Genomic DNA, 13,142 nt, shown 5'->3' on the forward strand with positions numbered 1-13,142 from the left:
CCCGCTCCCCAGTAACATTCACAAAGAAGCTCAATGCTGTTCAATACCTGGAGTCCCCAGGCTCCATTCTGTGCTGCTGGCGGTGAGTACCTCCAGATTCACTTCAAAGAAGTGACTTTCTCCAGGCGCGTGTGGCTTGGCTGAGAATCCTACGTGGGCAGCCTACCCCAAATCCTCCCACCCACATCCCGTAGACACTAGCCAGGAGTCAGACCTGGCGCCAGGTGTCAAAGCATTTTAACAGCCTCTGGACGTGCATCCTGGGTTACAAGCGGAATTGGAGAACCCAGGCGTCAGAGCCCCCATTAGCAGCAACACACGCGAGCAGGAGGCGCTGCTCAGGGCTCACGCGCCTCCCAGGACGCGCGGACTGTGTGTGTGTGTGAGTGATGTGCCCTGCTGGCCGCAGCACAAAGCCTGGCTGTACAGACCTCACCCATCTCATTCTCCTGCAGCCTAGAACCATGGCAAGGCCACCCCTAAAACAAGCCCAGCTTCTGCCTGGTACCAACCGCTGCCGAGGATGATTAGAAATGTTCTTCCCGGGATGGCTCTCCTGCTGGCTCTTCCAGCCCGTACCCAGCATGCCTGGGTCCCACAGTGCTAGGTGAAACCCTCGCTGCTGGCTGCAGTTAAAATCCTGCCCATCTTCCCCACGCACCACCCGGGAGCAGGACAGTCTGTACTGACAGTCTAACGCCCATGGTCTCTCCGTGCAATGCCAGTGACATGCAGGTACTGAATCCAGGAGAGCAGGTCAGGAGTGAGCTGCACCCTTGTAGCAGGTGCCCTATTGTTACCTTGTCGTGCAGGACTTGATGGGTTAATGAACACGCAGGGGCAACGCCTACGGAGCGATACAGGCAAGACCCTCCTCCCAACACTTCCTCTAGGGGAGGGAGACCAACGAGCAGAATAAAGAGACCAACCGAGACCAGATCGATAGTTTTATTGCTTCTGGGATATGACTGAATTGACGTGACACAAGCCATGGAGAAGCCCACAAAAGTTCTGCTCTCCCTGCAAGGCCTCTGTGCCTACAGGGGAAATTCAAAAAATAGAAATGAAAACTATTTTAAAAACTCCACGAGCTCGAATACTTCACCTGGGTAAAATACAAAGAGCCACCAAGCCTTTGGCGTGAGAAACCACAGCATAGGACAATCTAGGGGTCAGGGTATGGGCCTGCTGCTCGTTCAGACCAAAGGAAGGGTCTCTGCAGTGCTTTGATTGTACCGCTGGCTTTCATGCAGACTGTGCATAGTGAATACTGGGTTCTGGCTGGTTCTGTTCTCGTTCACAGGCGTTGTGAAGCACTGGCCCTATCCCTTTCTCGGTGGCTTCCCTGAAGTTGCTGAGCACCTGGCCAGCATTTCAGTTGGGTAAATGCCAATTAACAGACCTTAATCCGCCCCTCTTTGGTGCCATGTCCTGTCTTTGCACTTCCCTTCCCCTCCCAGCACCTGCATCGAGGTGGGAAGATCACAACAGTAAGTGTGGAGGTCCCTGACAGCATCTCACAGGAGATGGGAGTCTCAAGAAGACACAGAGGAAGCTGGTGAGCAACAATGAGAAGGGAAATGCAGAGATAGGACAGGGCAAACGGTGCCCCCCACCCATCACATCTAGACTGGGCACAGACGAGAGCTCAGCAAATACATGAAGGTTACTTGTCTGACCCTGGAGGTTCTTCAAGATGTGTGGTCCCTCTCTGTATTCCATGCCTGGGATACGCATGCACACCACGTGCCTGACTCTGGAATTTCTTGCAAGCAGCATCCGCTGGCCAGCACATGTGCTGCAGCTCTGCTCTGCTCCCAGCCGATGGCGTAAAGGGCAGTGTAGGCTGGCATCTTCCGTTTCCCATTCTCACGGCAGTGCAATGACTATGCAGGAGAGGGGACGAAGGGCAGGCAGTGGAATACAGAGAAGGACCACACATCTTGAAGAACTTCCAGTTGCAGGTAAGTGACCTCCTCTTCTTCAAGCGGTGGTCCCTACTGTATTCCATGCGTGGAAGATGAACACACAGTAGTCAAACGGATGGTGGGTGCAAGGATGCAGAAGTAATAGCTGACTGCAGTACTGCTGTCCCCGCAGCCGTATCCACAGCTCATGAGTGTTCCAGGGTGTAGTGTCTCATGAAGGCATGCAAAAAGCTCCAAGCCACTGCCCTACATATCTCTAAGATGAGTACGTCTCTCAGGGATGCAGCTGAAGTAGCTTGCCCTTTTATCACTTCTGGGGGGGATGCCAGCTAATAGATAACAAAAGGCAATATAACCCAAGATCCATTTCAAATGTGTCGCACCGATATAGGTTGACCTCTTGATCACTTTGCTATGGAAACAAATAGCTTAGGTGTCTTTCTAACATCCTTTGTTCTTTGCAGACAAAAAGCCAAGCCCTCTGGAAGTCCAGAGGCCGCGGTCATCTCTCCTCTACCAAGGCATGTAGTGTAGGAAAAAGTATGATGACCGGGCTCTCATGGAACTACCTTGGATATGAATCTGGGGTGGGGGTGTAGCGAGACCTTTTCTTTATTGAAGGGAGTACATGGTGGACCCCTGTAAGTGCTCCCAGGTCACTGACTCTTCTGGCTGACGTTATAGCCATCAGAAAGACCACCTTGACAGACAGATGGGTCACAGAGCACATGGCCAGCAGCTCAAAGGGAGTCTTAGAGAGAGACAATAGAACAAAATTGAGGTCCCACTGAGGTGCAAACTTCACCACTGGTGGAAAGTATTTGAGAATCTCCTTCAAAAACCTAGTTGTGAAAGGTGAGTGAAGATCACACGGTTATCCACTGGAGGATGGAAAGTGCTGACTGCTGCTAAATGCCTCTGCAGGGAACTTAATGCAAGACTCAAAGAGTTAAGAGTAAGTAGATGCTCTAAGATGTTGGAGATTCCAACCGAGTTTGGAGACAAATTGCGTTGATAAGCCCAAGCAGAGAAACGCTTCCATTTAGCGCAGTAACAGCTTCCCTTAAAATCATTTTACTTTGGTTAAGGATGGATTGCACTCTCTTGAAACATGAATGCCTGATGCCCATCCAAATACTAGGCTCTGAGTTTCAGCAGCCCTGAGTTGGAGTGTGTGACCTTCCCCTTGTGTTGCATTAGAAGGTCCGGCAATTTGGAGATGTTCATGGATAGCTGTACTGAGAGCTCCAACAAATCTCTGAACCAGAACTGTCTGTTTTGGTCAGTTGGGTGTGATGAGGATGACTAGAGCTCTGTCTTCTTGGCTCTTCTGTAGAACCTGTGGTATCAAAGGAAGTGGAGGGAAAGCATACCCCAGGTGACCCTTCCACAACATCGAGAGGACATCTCCCAGTGAGTCTTTGCCCACGGCTGTTGTGGAGAAGTACTGAGGACTTCCTGTTCACCTCTGGGGTGGAAAGGTCCCAGGCCGGCCTTCTCCACTGAATGAAGACGTCATTAAGAACTGAATCGTGAACTTCTCATTTGTGATTCACAGAATAGTGTCTGCTCAGGCAGTCCGCTAGGGAATTTTGTACCCCCAATAACTATGCTGCTGATAGGGTTCTGTGATGTTTGATGCACCAGTTCCAGAGGGTGACTGCCTCTATGCACAGAGAGAGAGATTGCGTTCCCCCTTGCTTTATATAAAATAATGTTGGACAATAAGACAACAGTATCTGAACATTTGGTTTGGATGAGTGGGAGGAAAGCATTGCAGGCCCAATGGACTGCCATGAATTCTAGTAAGTTGATGTGCATTCTGCGTGCACCACAGACAGTCAGGAGGGTCCAGATACCCTGTCCCATATGATTGCCCGTGTGCACACCCCAACCCAAAAGGGAGGTGTCAGTTGAGATGGTTGCTTGAGGTGTTGGTTTGAGGAAAGGGATCCCTACCTGAACTGTCTCCAGTTTTGTCCACCAGACAATACTGAGAGCCTAATATCTTGGGCGGAATCGTGACCTTGTTGTTTATGGTGACCTTTTGGGTGAGTACACAGAGAGAAGCGAGGCTTGTAGGCATCATAGATGTAGCCTGGAGAACAGTGTCGTGTGTGTGCAGGAAGCCATGTGGCCAAGGAGGGAAAGGCAAGTTCTGACTGATGTCCTGGTTCTGATAGTGATCTGCAGTATGACAGTGCTCGTGGCCTGAAACCTTTCGAGAGGTAGCTACGCTCCTGCTGTAGTCAAGTCAAACGTCGCCCCTACAAAGTCTATGCACCTCATGGGTGTCGATGTGGATTTGTCGTGATTGACTCAGACATCTAGGGAAGGTAAAAGGCTGAGCAGAACACAGATTGACCCATGGACACCCTTATCGGAGTTGCCTGTGAGAAGTCAGTCATGGAGGTATGGGAAGACTGTAAATCCTTCTCGTCTCATCCAAGCAGCCACCACCTTCCTCGTACTCCAAGACAGTCGAAACATACATTTCCCCAGACAAAATCTTTGCTCTCCCCTATACACATTCACCACTCCTGTCTGGTCCATCTATATCCCAGGACATTGTTAATTGGAGGAGGAATATATCACGAGGAGACAGTCATTCCCCCATTCCACCCACCAGCCCTGAAGAGCAGCCATCTATACTGTCAGTCCCACCGGTGATCAGGAATCTGGCCTTCTCTTGCAGTGGTTCAGAGGCTCCCAAGGAGTCTCTGTGGCACCAAGGCAAGGCGGCCCTGGACAGATTCCGACCCCCAACCAAACATGACTGCCCAAAAGACAGGTAGAACCCCTATGCCATGGGGTCCCCCTCCACTGGTGGATCCATATTATTGGCAATACTGAGGATCATGGGAGCCCTTTTTTCTGTCAGACGAAGGGAGCCTTGTGCCTGCTCCAAACAGCCGGGAGCAGCCAGCACAGGGAGCCGAATGCCAGCAGGAGAAGCTGTTCTGGACAGCGTGTAACCACTGCCCATGCAGTGCCTGCTCCCGGCCATAGCATCCAGCTCTCACCCCTTTCCCCTCCTGCAACACCACTTCTCAGGCACCTCTGCAGTTGATGGGCTCCCACCTCCTCCATTCCTGCCCCCTGCAGCCTCTGGTTGGAGGGTATTCTCACCCTGTTGCTGTGCTGAACCCAGATGGTCAGTGGCAAACGCCCAACAAGCCATTACTGAGATGCTTTAGTCTGGCTGTCTGTGGTGCACGCAGTGTGTTTGTGGGATATGGCTATACAGCTCCGATGGATCCCTGCAATGGCAGCTCTGGACCATTCTCTGCAGGCTCCAGGTGTGGGTGGAATTGTAGAGTCACTCGCGTCTCCTCACATCCTAGCTCCCAGACACTCCGGCTCTCTGGGACAGCATGCTATGGCCTGCAGGAGTCTCAGCGCCTCTAGAGAAATTCCTTGCCAGCTGATTGCCTCTGTGATCTCGACTCCTGTCAGTGACGTCAGGCCTCCCAGCACCATATTTAGGCGGCCGAGAACTGCCCAGGATTCTCTCTTCTCCAATGGAAAGGTGAGACCACCCTTTGCCCTATGGGTCCTGCTGGGACCCACAGGCTCAGCGACTCCAGCCCTGCCAGCTCCAACGTGCCAGGGAGTGTGCAACGGTTGCAGGTGCGTGTGGAAAAAGGGTCAGACCAGCCAGGCTTATGCTTCATGAACCAAACCCAAACAGCAGGCGATGCCTCGTGGGTTAGAACCAACTCCAGCAGCTTCTTGGGGGTGTGCTGGCTAGGCCCGCTCCCTTCACCAGCCAGGCACTGCCTTGCCAAGCACTAACTGCCTTCTGGTTAGCACAGACACCCTGGGGTCTCCTGCCCGACAGCCCTCTGGGGCTACCACATGCTGGAGATGGCGAGAGGGACAGGAACCCTGCAGACCGAGCTGCCGTCTGCCTTTCATTCCACCGCATGCAGGAGTGCTACAGATGTTTCCTCTGGCCCAGTGTAACACCAACAGACCCCGGTCATCAGCGGGCGGGATCGAACCTGGGACCTCAGTGCAGGAGCCTCTGCCGCATGCGCTAAAGGCCAACTGGCTGTTAGCTAAGGCTGTAGGGCAGGCTCATTTCTCTCCCTCTCTCTGTGGTCTCGGTGCCACGAGATGGGACAGGTTTCAGAGTAACAGCCGTGTTAGTCTGTATCCGCAAAAAGAAAAGGAGGACTTGTGGCACCTTAGAGACTAACCAATTTATTTGAGCATAAGCTTTCGTGAGCTACAGCAGAACCCCACACCCTGGAGGTGTGTGGGTGATGCCAGCAGCGTGGCCTACCCAAAGTCACTCTGGCACCAGGATCTCTGTATCTCCTCAGTGGGGCTCCTGCAAGAGGCCCTACAGAGAGCTGCAGCGTGGCAGACGGAGTGGGCGAGGAGTCAGTAACTCCACTCTGGCACTTCAGTATCTGTGGTTCCTTAGGTCCCAGGGACTGAGCTCACAGTCAGGGATGAGATGCTCCTGTGAAGCCAAAGGAGGGAGTTTGCTCTGTGGGCTGATTCAGAGGGATAAAAGCTCCGGTGAGGCTTTGTAATGGCACCTAAACATGACAAAACCCGAACAAGTTCCATTTCCAAAGCCCCAGATGGGGGTGCGCCTCCCCTGCAGCTAGTCCTGGCTGAGCTGGGCCAGGAGAGGTCGCCCAGGCAATAGGTTATCACAGAGCCAGTCTAACCTGAAACGCTTCATGCAGCACCCAGCTCCATGCCGCTGGCTCTCCGGAGCACAGCACTGCACAAGCACTGCGTCCAGCCAGCTCCAGCTGCGGCGGTGAACAGAGAAAAGGGACCTTGGACTCAGATACATGGGAACCAGCAAGCTGGCAGCACAGGAGTGGGTAGAGAAAAGGAGAAGAAACCCTTCAGTTCTGACTGCCAGAGGGACAGAGGGCACTGGCTTGTATGGTGATAGCCCTGGCATAACACTCACTCCTCTGGCGACGAGCATGGGCCAAGTCCCCCTTAAAACTCTCCTTGCCATGACATCTACAAACAGCTTGACAATGGTTCTGGTGAGGCCGCTGGTGTGCTGACCCATGTCTCACTGTTTCCTCGTGCTCCCTCGTCTGTCTGGATCCATCTGTTGTCTCGTGGCTTACACCTAGATCGGGGCAGAGATTGTCCTTCTATTTGTTTTGTCCAGCATCTACCGTACCGAGGCCCTGGTCCGGGACTGGGGCTCCTCAGCACTACGCTGATCTAAATCATCAGCACCATAACCGCGGTGACTGGGCAGGAGCAGGGCAAGCTGGCAGGGCTACAGTCTGCCAGTGTCTGCACCTGTCAAGGACCAAGGGATCTAGAGGTGGCAGGAAGGGCATGCACAATCATCGCCCACAAAATCCACCTAGAACCACGCTGCGGGGCAACTTCCCCCAGGGCCCCTTCCTCGCACACACTGGGGAGAGATCACGGGGCTGCGGCTGGTTTGCTCTGGCACTGAAAGGCTATGGGGCCATTCCCGGGGGCAGCGTATTTACACTCAGTCCAGGGCAGGAGAGGTCTCAGAGGACTGCTCACTGCTCTAAGAAGGATCAATAGCAGGGCGCTATGCAGGTGACCCAGCTGAAGAACAGGGTTAGCCGAAGGAAGTCACTTCCCTTCCTCACATCCCTTGCACACCTAGAGGAGAAGTTTTGCGAAGAACTGCGCTGGTTCCAGCAGGAATTGGTCTGGGGCTGTGCTACGGCTGGGGGAACACAGGAAGTCAAACAGTTGCTGAAGGAGGGAAGGGGTCCAGCACACATGCCTGTTGTGTAATACTGATGTTATCAGGTAGGTGGGGCAAGCAGCCCCTCTCCTCTGACCATCGACACCCCCCCGGCACAGGTGTGAAGAAAGCATCTCCTGCGGCTGGCTGGGCTACAGTGCCGTTGCGGGCCCGGAGCCAGCTCTTGGCACCTGCACTCCCCGGCTGGCTGGGTCCTGCCCTGCTGCAAAGGTAACAACACGGTCAAAGCCGCGGAGCTGACGCGACAAGAGGGAGGGAAGTGAGTACGGTCCAGCCTGGAGAGCACTTGGACAAAGCTCCCAAGCTCTCAGGGCGAGTGCTTCCCACCCTGCTGTAGCAGATGCAGGAGGGAGGATGCAGCCTGGAGGTGCCCTGAGCCCCTCTGAGCAGGGCAGGCCAAGGAAGCAGGAGGGCTGGGCTGGGAACTCTGCCCCACGCACAAGGGTTGCTTTGGAAGGTTGGGAAATGTAGTGTGAATTTCTGCGTGTGGCGTTTTCTGAAACACAATCCCTGGGCTGAATGGAACAGGAAAAACAACTCAGGAGAATATTCAAACAAGCTCCCACCACAGCACAAGCCCAGTGTCCTGCAAACTCCTCTGAGCAGCACGGGGAGGGATGGACTGACACAGCAGGGACAGAGAGCCAGAGGCAAAAGAGAAAGCAGGGAGGTGTAGACAGACAGATCCACCCTCCAGAGAGGAGCAGGAAAGGGCCCCCAGCTGCCTTGTCTCCGAGGGACTGGAACAGGGCCAGGTCTCGGCAAGCTGTTCAGAGAAGACACGCCCCAGAGCGGCCCCAGACACAAAGCCAAGGTGATGTCCAAGAGTGGGAGCTGCAAGGAGATAGCTCGTTCCCCCTGCAGCGATCTGAGCAGGCAGCTCACGCTCGGGAGCACAGAAGTGCAGCGCTGCTGAGGGCAGCCCATGCCTGCACCCAAAGCCATGTCTCACCAGGCCTGTGTCAGGCCGTCCCTCGACCCCCGCAGGCGACATTGCCTACTGCACCAGCCCACTCACACAGCTCTAACGCAAGCCTTTCTGGAGCTCAACTCGCCCATTTCTGGTTCTCTGTTCCAACCCAGGCAGTGTGTCTTGCGCTGGTAAACCTGCCTGGGTCTCTCTCCCTCGCCACGTTTACGAGCCCTGCCCCAGGAAAGGCTGGAGGAGCCGGAGTCAAGCTGTAGGCTTTGTGAGGCTCTGCTCCAAGTGCCCCTTGCCCTGGGGTTAGTTACACATCCTGGGACCAAGTTCTCGCTCTGCAATCCAGAGCAAGACCCTGACCCCTCTGGAAACGAATTACAGGGACACCCCAGGCAAAGTGCAGTGACCCATGCACCGTCTCTGCCTCGGCTTTGGGACCCCTGCACGGCCTCCTCCCCAGCACCCAAATCAAGCAGCACAAGAAGTGCGGCCAGCAGCAGGAGGAGAAGAGTGGGGCCAGGTTATCCCAGACCAGTAGCCAGTCCATTTCTGCACTGGGGCTCAGACCCAGAGCACATACTGCCCACAGCCCAGCCTGCTGTATTCACATTACAGTACAGGAGGGAAAGGTTAGTTCCATCGCTCGGCATCCATCCCCTCCCAGGTGCCCCCCTCTTCCGCAGACACTGAGTAACGCAGGCCAGCTCTTTCCCTGCCCAGCCTGGTCGCTTTGCTCAGTCCATTGCCAACTTCTCTGCAGAAGGAACAGAACCCAGATGTGCAAATACTGCATGCCAAAGCCACGATGGCAAAGTAACGGACACACTGGTACCCAGCTGACAACAGCAGCCACATAGGAGCAGCCAGGAAATAAAGAAAGCGAAATGCCCGGGAAGGGGACAAGAAGTGCAGGTTTCCAGTCAGGTCACTCCCCTGCCCCTCGCCAGGGGGTTCCATCGTCAGTGAGTTATTAGCAGGGAACAAGACCAGGGTGGAACATAAAATTAACACGGCTGTAGCTGTCTGCTGCTGAACACTGTGAAGCTTTGGATCGCAACATGGCCTCTGACCTCACTCAGAAAATAAATTATCCCTCTCCCCACATAAAAATAAAGTATGACACTGTTGAGAAACCCTGGTACCACTGAACACAGATCCACCTGCCCACAGCGCGCCGTTGGCTGGCTCAGACCGAGGGCCGGATGCCCCTCAGCTCAAGGCAGGGTCCTGTCTGCCACTCCTCCAGGACACAAGGCCGAGGAGGCAGTTGGCTCCTGGCTCAAGGCAGAGCCAGGGTGGAGCAAACAGCTGTGGAAAATGCAGCTGGATAAATGGCAGCTGCAGCTTCTATGCAGGAAGCAAGGAAAGTGCAGAAAAACAAACCCATGCTCAGCTCCCACGAGCAGCCCTGGGTGGAGAACAGCGGAAGGCCATTGTCCCTTTCAATGATAGCAGCACCGACAAGAGTCAAGTCACGGATGGAGTTGTTTTCCCAGGCCCAGGAGCTGCAGACTGCGTGTGGGGAGGCCAGGCTTCTGCTGGAGGTGGGCACAAGCCAGTCTTCGCTTTGTACCGTGATATTATTAGCATGATTCCACAAAGTGTCTTTTAAAAAATATTACTTTGTACATTCAGGTGGTGCTGCCCTCCCGTTTGGCACTCTCTGCTTTGTGTTACTGACCTGTCTTCCTTTCTCTCCTCAGTCTTTTCCAGCTCATTCTAGACACAAAAGTTCTATCTGCAGAGCTGAGGTCAAGAAACCGCCCTCAGCCCCACACCCAGCCCCAGGAGGGATGCAGCAGGTGCAGCACTGGTGCAGACTGGAGATCCGGGAAGTCTCTCCCAGAGCACCTGTGCATTTCTTGTGTTTCCTTTGAGCTGGGATTCCTGTGTGGCTCTCCCGCTGCCTGCTCCCTTCGCTGTGGTGTGCGTCTCTTGCCTCCCTCTGACGCGGGCTCTGGGACAACTCAGATTCCACTGGTGAGGTCGGTGATGACTCGGGCTTTCACCAGCTTCCGCAGGAACTCCTTCTCTCGCTGGATGTTGTGCGTCCAGGACTGAAAGGAAGAGACAAGAAGCGAGTCACTCTCCTGCCCAGTGCGGGTTTGTGTGCCCCAATACACAATACAAAGTCCCACGTTCACTCTGCAGGGAGCCACCTCCCGCCAGCAGCTGCCCTGAGCTCTGCCCCCACAATCTTTTCACGACAGCCCCGTCCAATGCCAGCTAACAACCTGGCCTTTCAACCTTCCTCACCGACACACGTCCTGCCGCCCGGACACTCCGCCATGCCGCGAGCGCATTCCCGATAGCCAGCCTGGGAATGAGACCGGGCGGCTCAGCCCCAGGCCCTAAGCAGCCATCTTCAAGCCAGGGACCTACACCACCGCCATGCAGGCAGCGCGGCTCTCGAGAATTCACAGCCCTTACCCCAGCTCTTCAGCTGGAGGTGCTCCATCCCCAGGGACAGGCCCAATGTTTAACGCCTGGCTGTGCCTCTTCTCGGGGCATTTCCCCTGCTCTAGACCAGAGCGTTTCTCTCTGACAGCAAGGCCCGGGCGTGTGAGGATCCTGAGCACCCGTCCCGGGGAAAGAATAATGATCATGGCTGCCAGGCCCCGGGCGCGTATCACTGAACCAGCCCCAGAGCAGCAATGAGCCGGGGGCAGGGTGTTGCACACAGGCCAAATGGAGTTGGAGGTGGGCACTGAAGTGGGGACAGGGGGTTCTGGCAGAAGGGAGGTCCTTCAGAACACAGACACCTACCAGGAGCAGGCCCCATGGAAGGCCTTGCAGACAGCCAAGTCCCCCGTCTCTGACAAGAGCTTTGCAAATCAACAGGCTAATTTAAAGCTAATCCCTCACTTTATAGGCTGCCAGTGCAGAGTGGATGAAACCTGATCCAAGCTTCCTCAAACAGCCACTCTGCTGCAGGGGTAGGCCCGCCCTCGTCAGGGGCTGTGCAGACGTCCTGTGGCCATGGGGAACGGGGCAATGCCTGCAGAGAAGAGCTGTTTCTGGCCTGAGTCAGGGACAGGGTGAGCCTGGAATAACATCAGGATTCCTAGCCACATCCCCTGCGTCCACACATGCCCCTCAGCCAGAAGAGCCTGCTCCTTACATACTTTGCCAGGTCGGAAGGGCCAGCCATGCATCCTGCATCCCTCTGGGGCTAGCACGTGCACAGGACAAGAGCTGAGCCTCTTCTCCCTCTTGCGAGGAAAGGATCCAGCCCAGAGGCCAGCTGAGGGGCCCCTCAGGAAGGGACGGGGGCAGGCACCCTGGGTTTGGTGCTCTCACAAGCGATTTACAGACAGGAGGGCAAGTGTTCTCACACATGCAGAGGAAGGAAGCGTGGAGACCCAGCCTCAGGGCAATGGTGGCTGCTGCCCCGGGGAGAGCCCCGGGTGAAAGCAACACCTCCCACCCCATCCTCCAGGCCCTCTCTGTTTTGGACTGAGGCTGTCAGGCGGTGGCTCTCACCAGTGCTGAGCTCATGCAGGGTGGCCTGTCTTGGGTGCCACTGCTCTGAGGTGCGGTGTGCTCCAGTTCTCACGGCTGATTTGGATTTTTGGGGGGTAACAATTAGGAATGGCCCAGACTGCCTGCAGGACAGTGACCGATCAAACGAACAATACGTTCTAAGGAACATGCCTTGTAAACTGAAACAGCTTCTCTGAGAACAGAGACGATCGTGGGGTTGTTCATTCCCCCAGAAAGCTCATGGCTTGTGGTGTTGGGACTGCTTGTGTCCTGTCTCCTGGGACTCCCTCCAGAGAGAATCTGGCTGCCCTGGAGACTCTCCTGGGGTTAACAGCACCACAGAGAAGTTAAGGGAACACGCTCCTCCCTACACGGGCCCCCTTCCCCCCCCATCAATCCCTCCCAAATCCTTCTCCAAACAATAGCTCCTTCTGCTCCCGCAAACCTGCCCAGCACTCGAAGAGCAGCCAGGCCGGGGCAAAGCCGTAACCCACACACACCACAAGGTGCAGAGAACTTCACAGTGGACAATTACAGAGTGACCTGCCCATTGGGCTGGAGCCCCCAGCTCCATTTCCCTCCCACAGCCCAGTGCTTCCCTCCCTTCCTACCCCTGCAGTTTCACTGTCGGCCTCTGCACCCCACGCCATGAAGACAAGGCAGGCCTGGGGGAGAGGACAGGTCTCCTGACTCCCAATCCAGTGCTCTAGCTTCTAGCTTACGCTTCCCACGACACCCAGGGTTCACGTCCCCTCCTGCATCGTAGGGTCCTGCACGCTACAGTCCTTCTGTGCTGCCTTCCTGCTTTCTTGGCCTCCTGAGCCCAGGGCCCGCAGCCTGTAATCTTCGCCTGGTTTCCATCCTGCCTGCTGCTGCCTTGGAGGTGGGAAGATGAAGTGGAGCCGTGCCCCGGCATGCAGGGAGCTCAGCAGGTTGATCACGCTGAACACTTCTGACGTGGGTATTATTGGCCAGGCAAAGAGCCGCTCTCTGCTCCTTCCCTGAGCCACAGCTGGCGGAGGGTGAGGAACGGGAGCAGGGCCCAGGGACACCCCCCGGCCCCGTCTCC

General features: G+C 55.3%; 1 protein-coding gene across 10 annotated transcripts in view; it reads right to left on the reverse strand.

Moving 5' to 3' along the window:
- Positions 1 to 1,531: 1,531 nt before the first annotated feature.
- Positions 1,532 to 13,142, reverse strand: part of ST3GAL3 (ST3 beta-galactoside alpha-2,3-sialyltransferase 3) — a 402,838-nt gene continuing 391,227 nt past the window's right edge. For all 10 annotated transcript variants that reach the window (XM_074961912.1, XM_074961917.1, XM_074961911.1 and 7 more), the window contains one exon: positions 1,532 to 10,647. In XM_074961912.1, coding sequence (XP_074818013.1) covers positions 10,558 to 10,647 — 90 coding nt within the window. In that variant the 3' untranslated portion in view covers positions 1,532 to 10,557. The remainder of the gene's footprint in view (positions 10,648 to 13,142) is intronic.

This window comes from Natator depressus, chromosome 8, assembly GCF_965152275.1.
Source record: "Natator depressus isolate rNatDep1 chromosome 8, rNatDep2.hap1, whole genome shotgun sequence".
Lineage (NCBI taxonomy): Eukaryota > Metazoa > Chordata > Testudines > Cheloniidae > Natator > Natator depressus.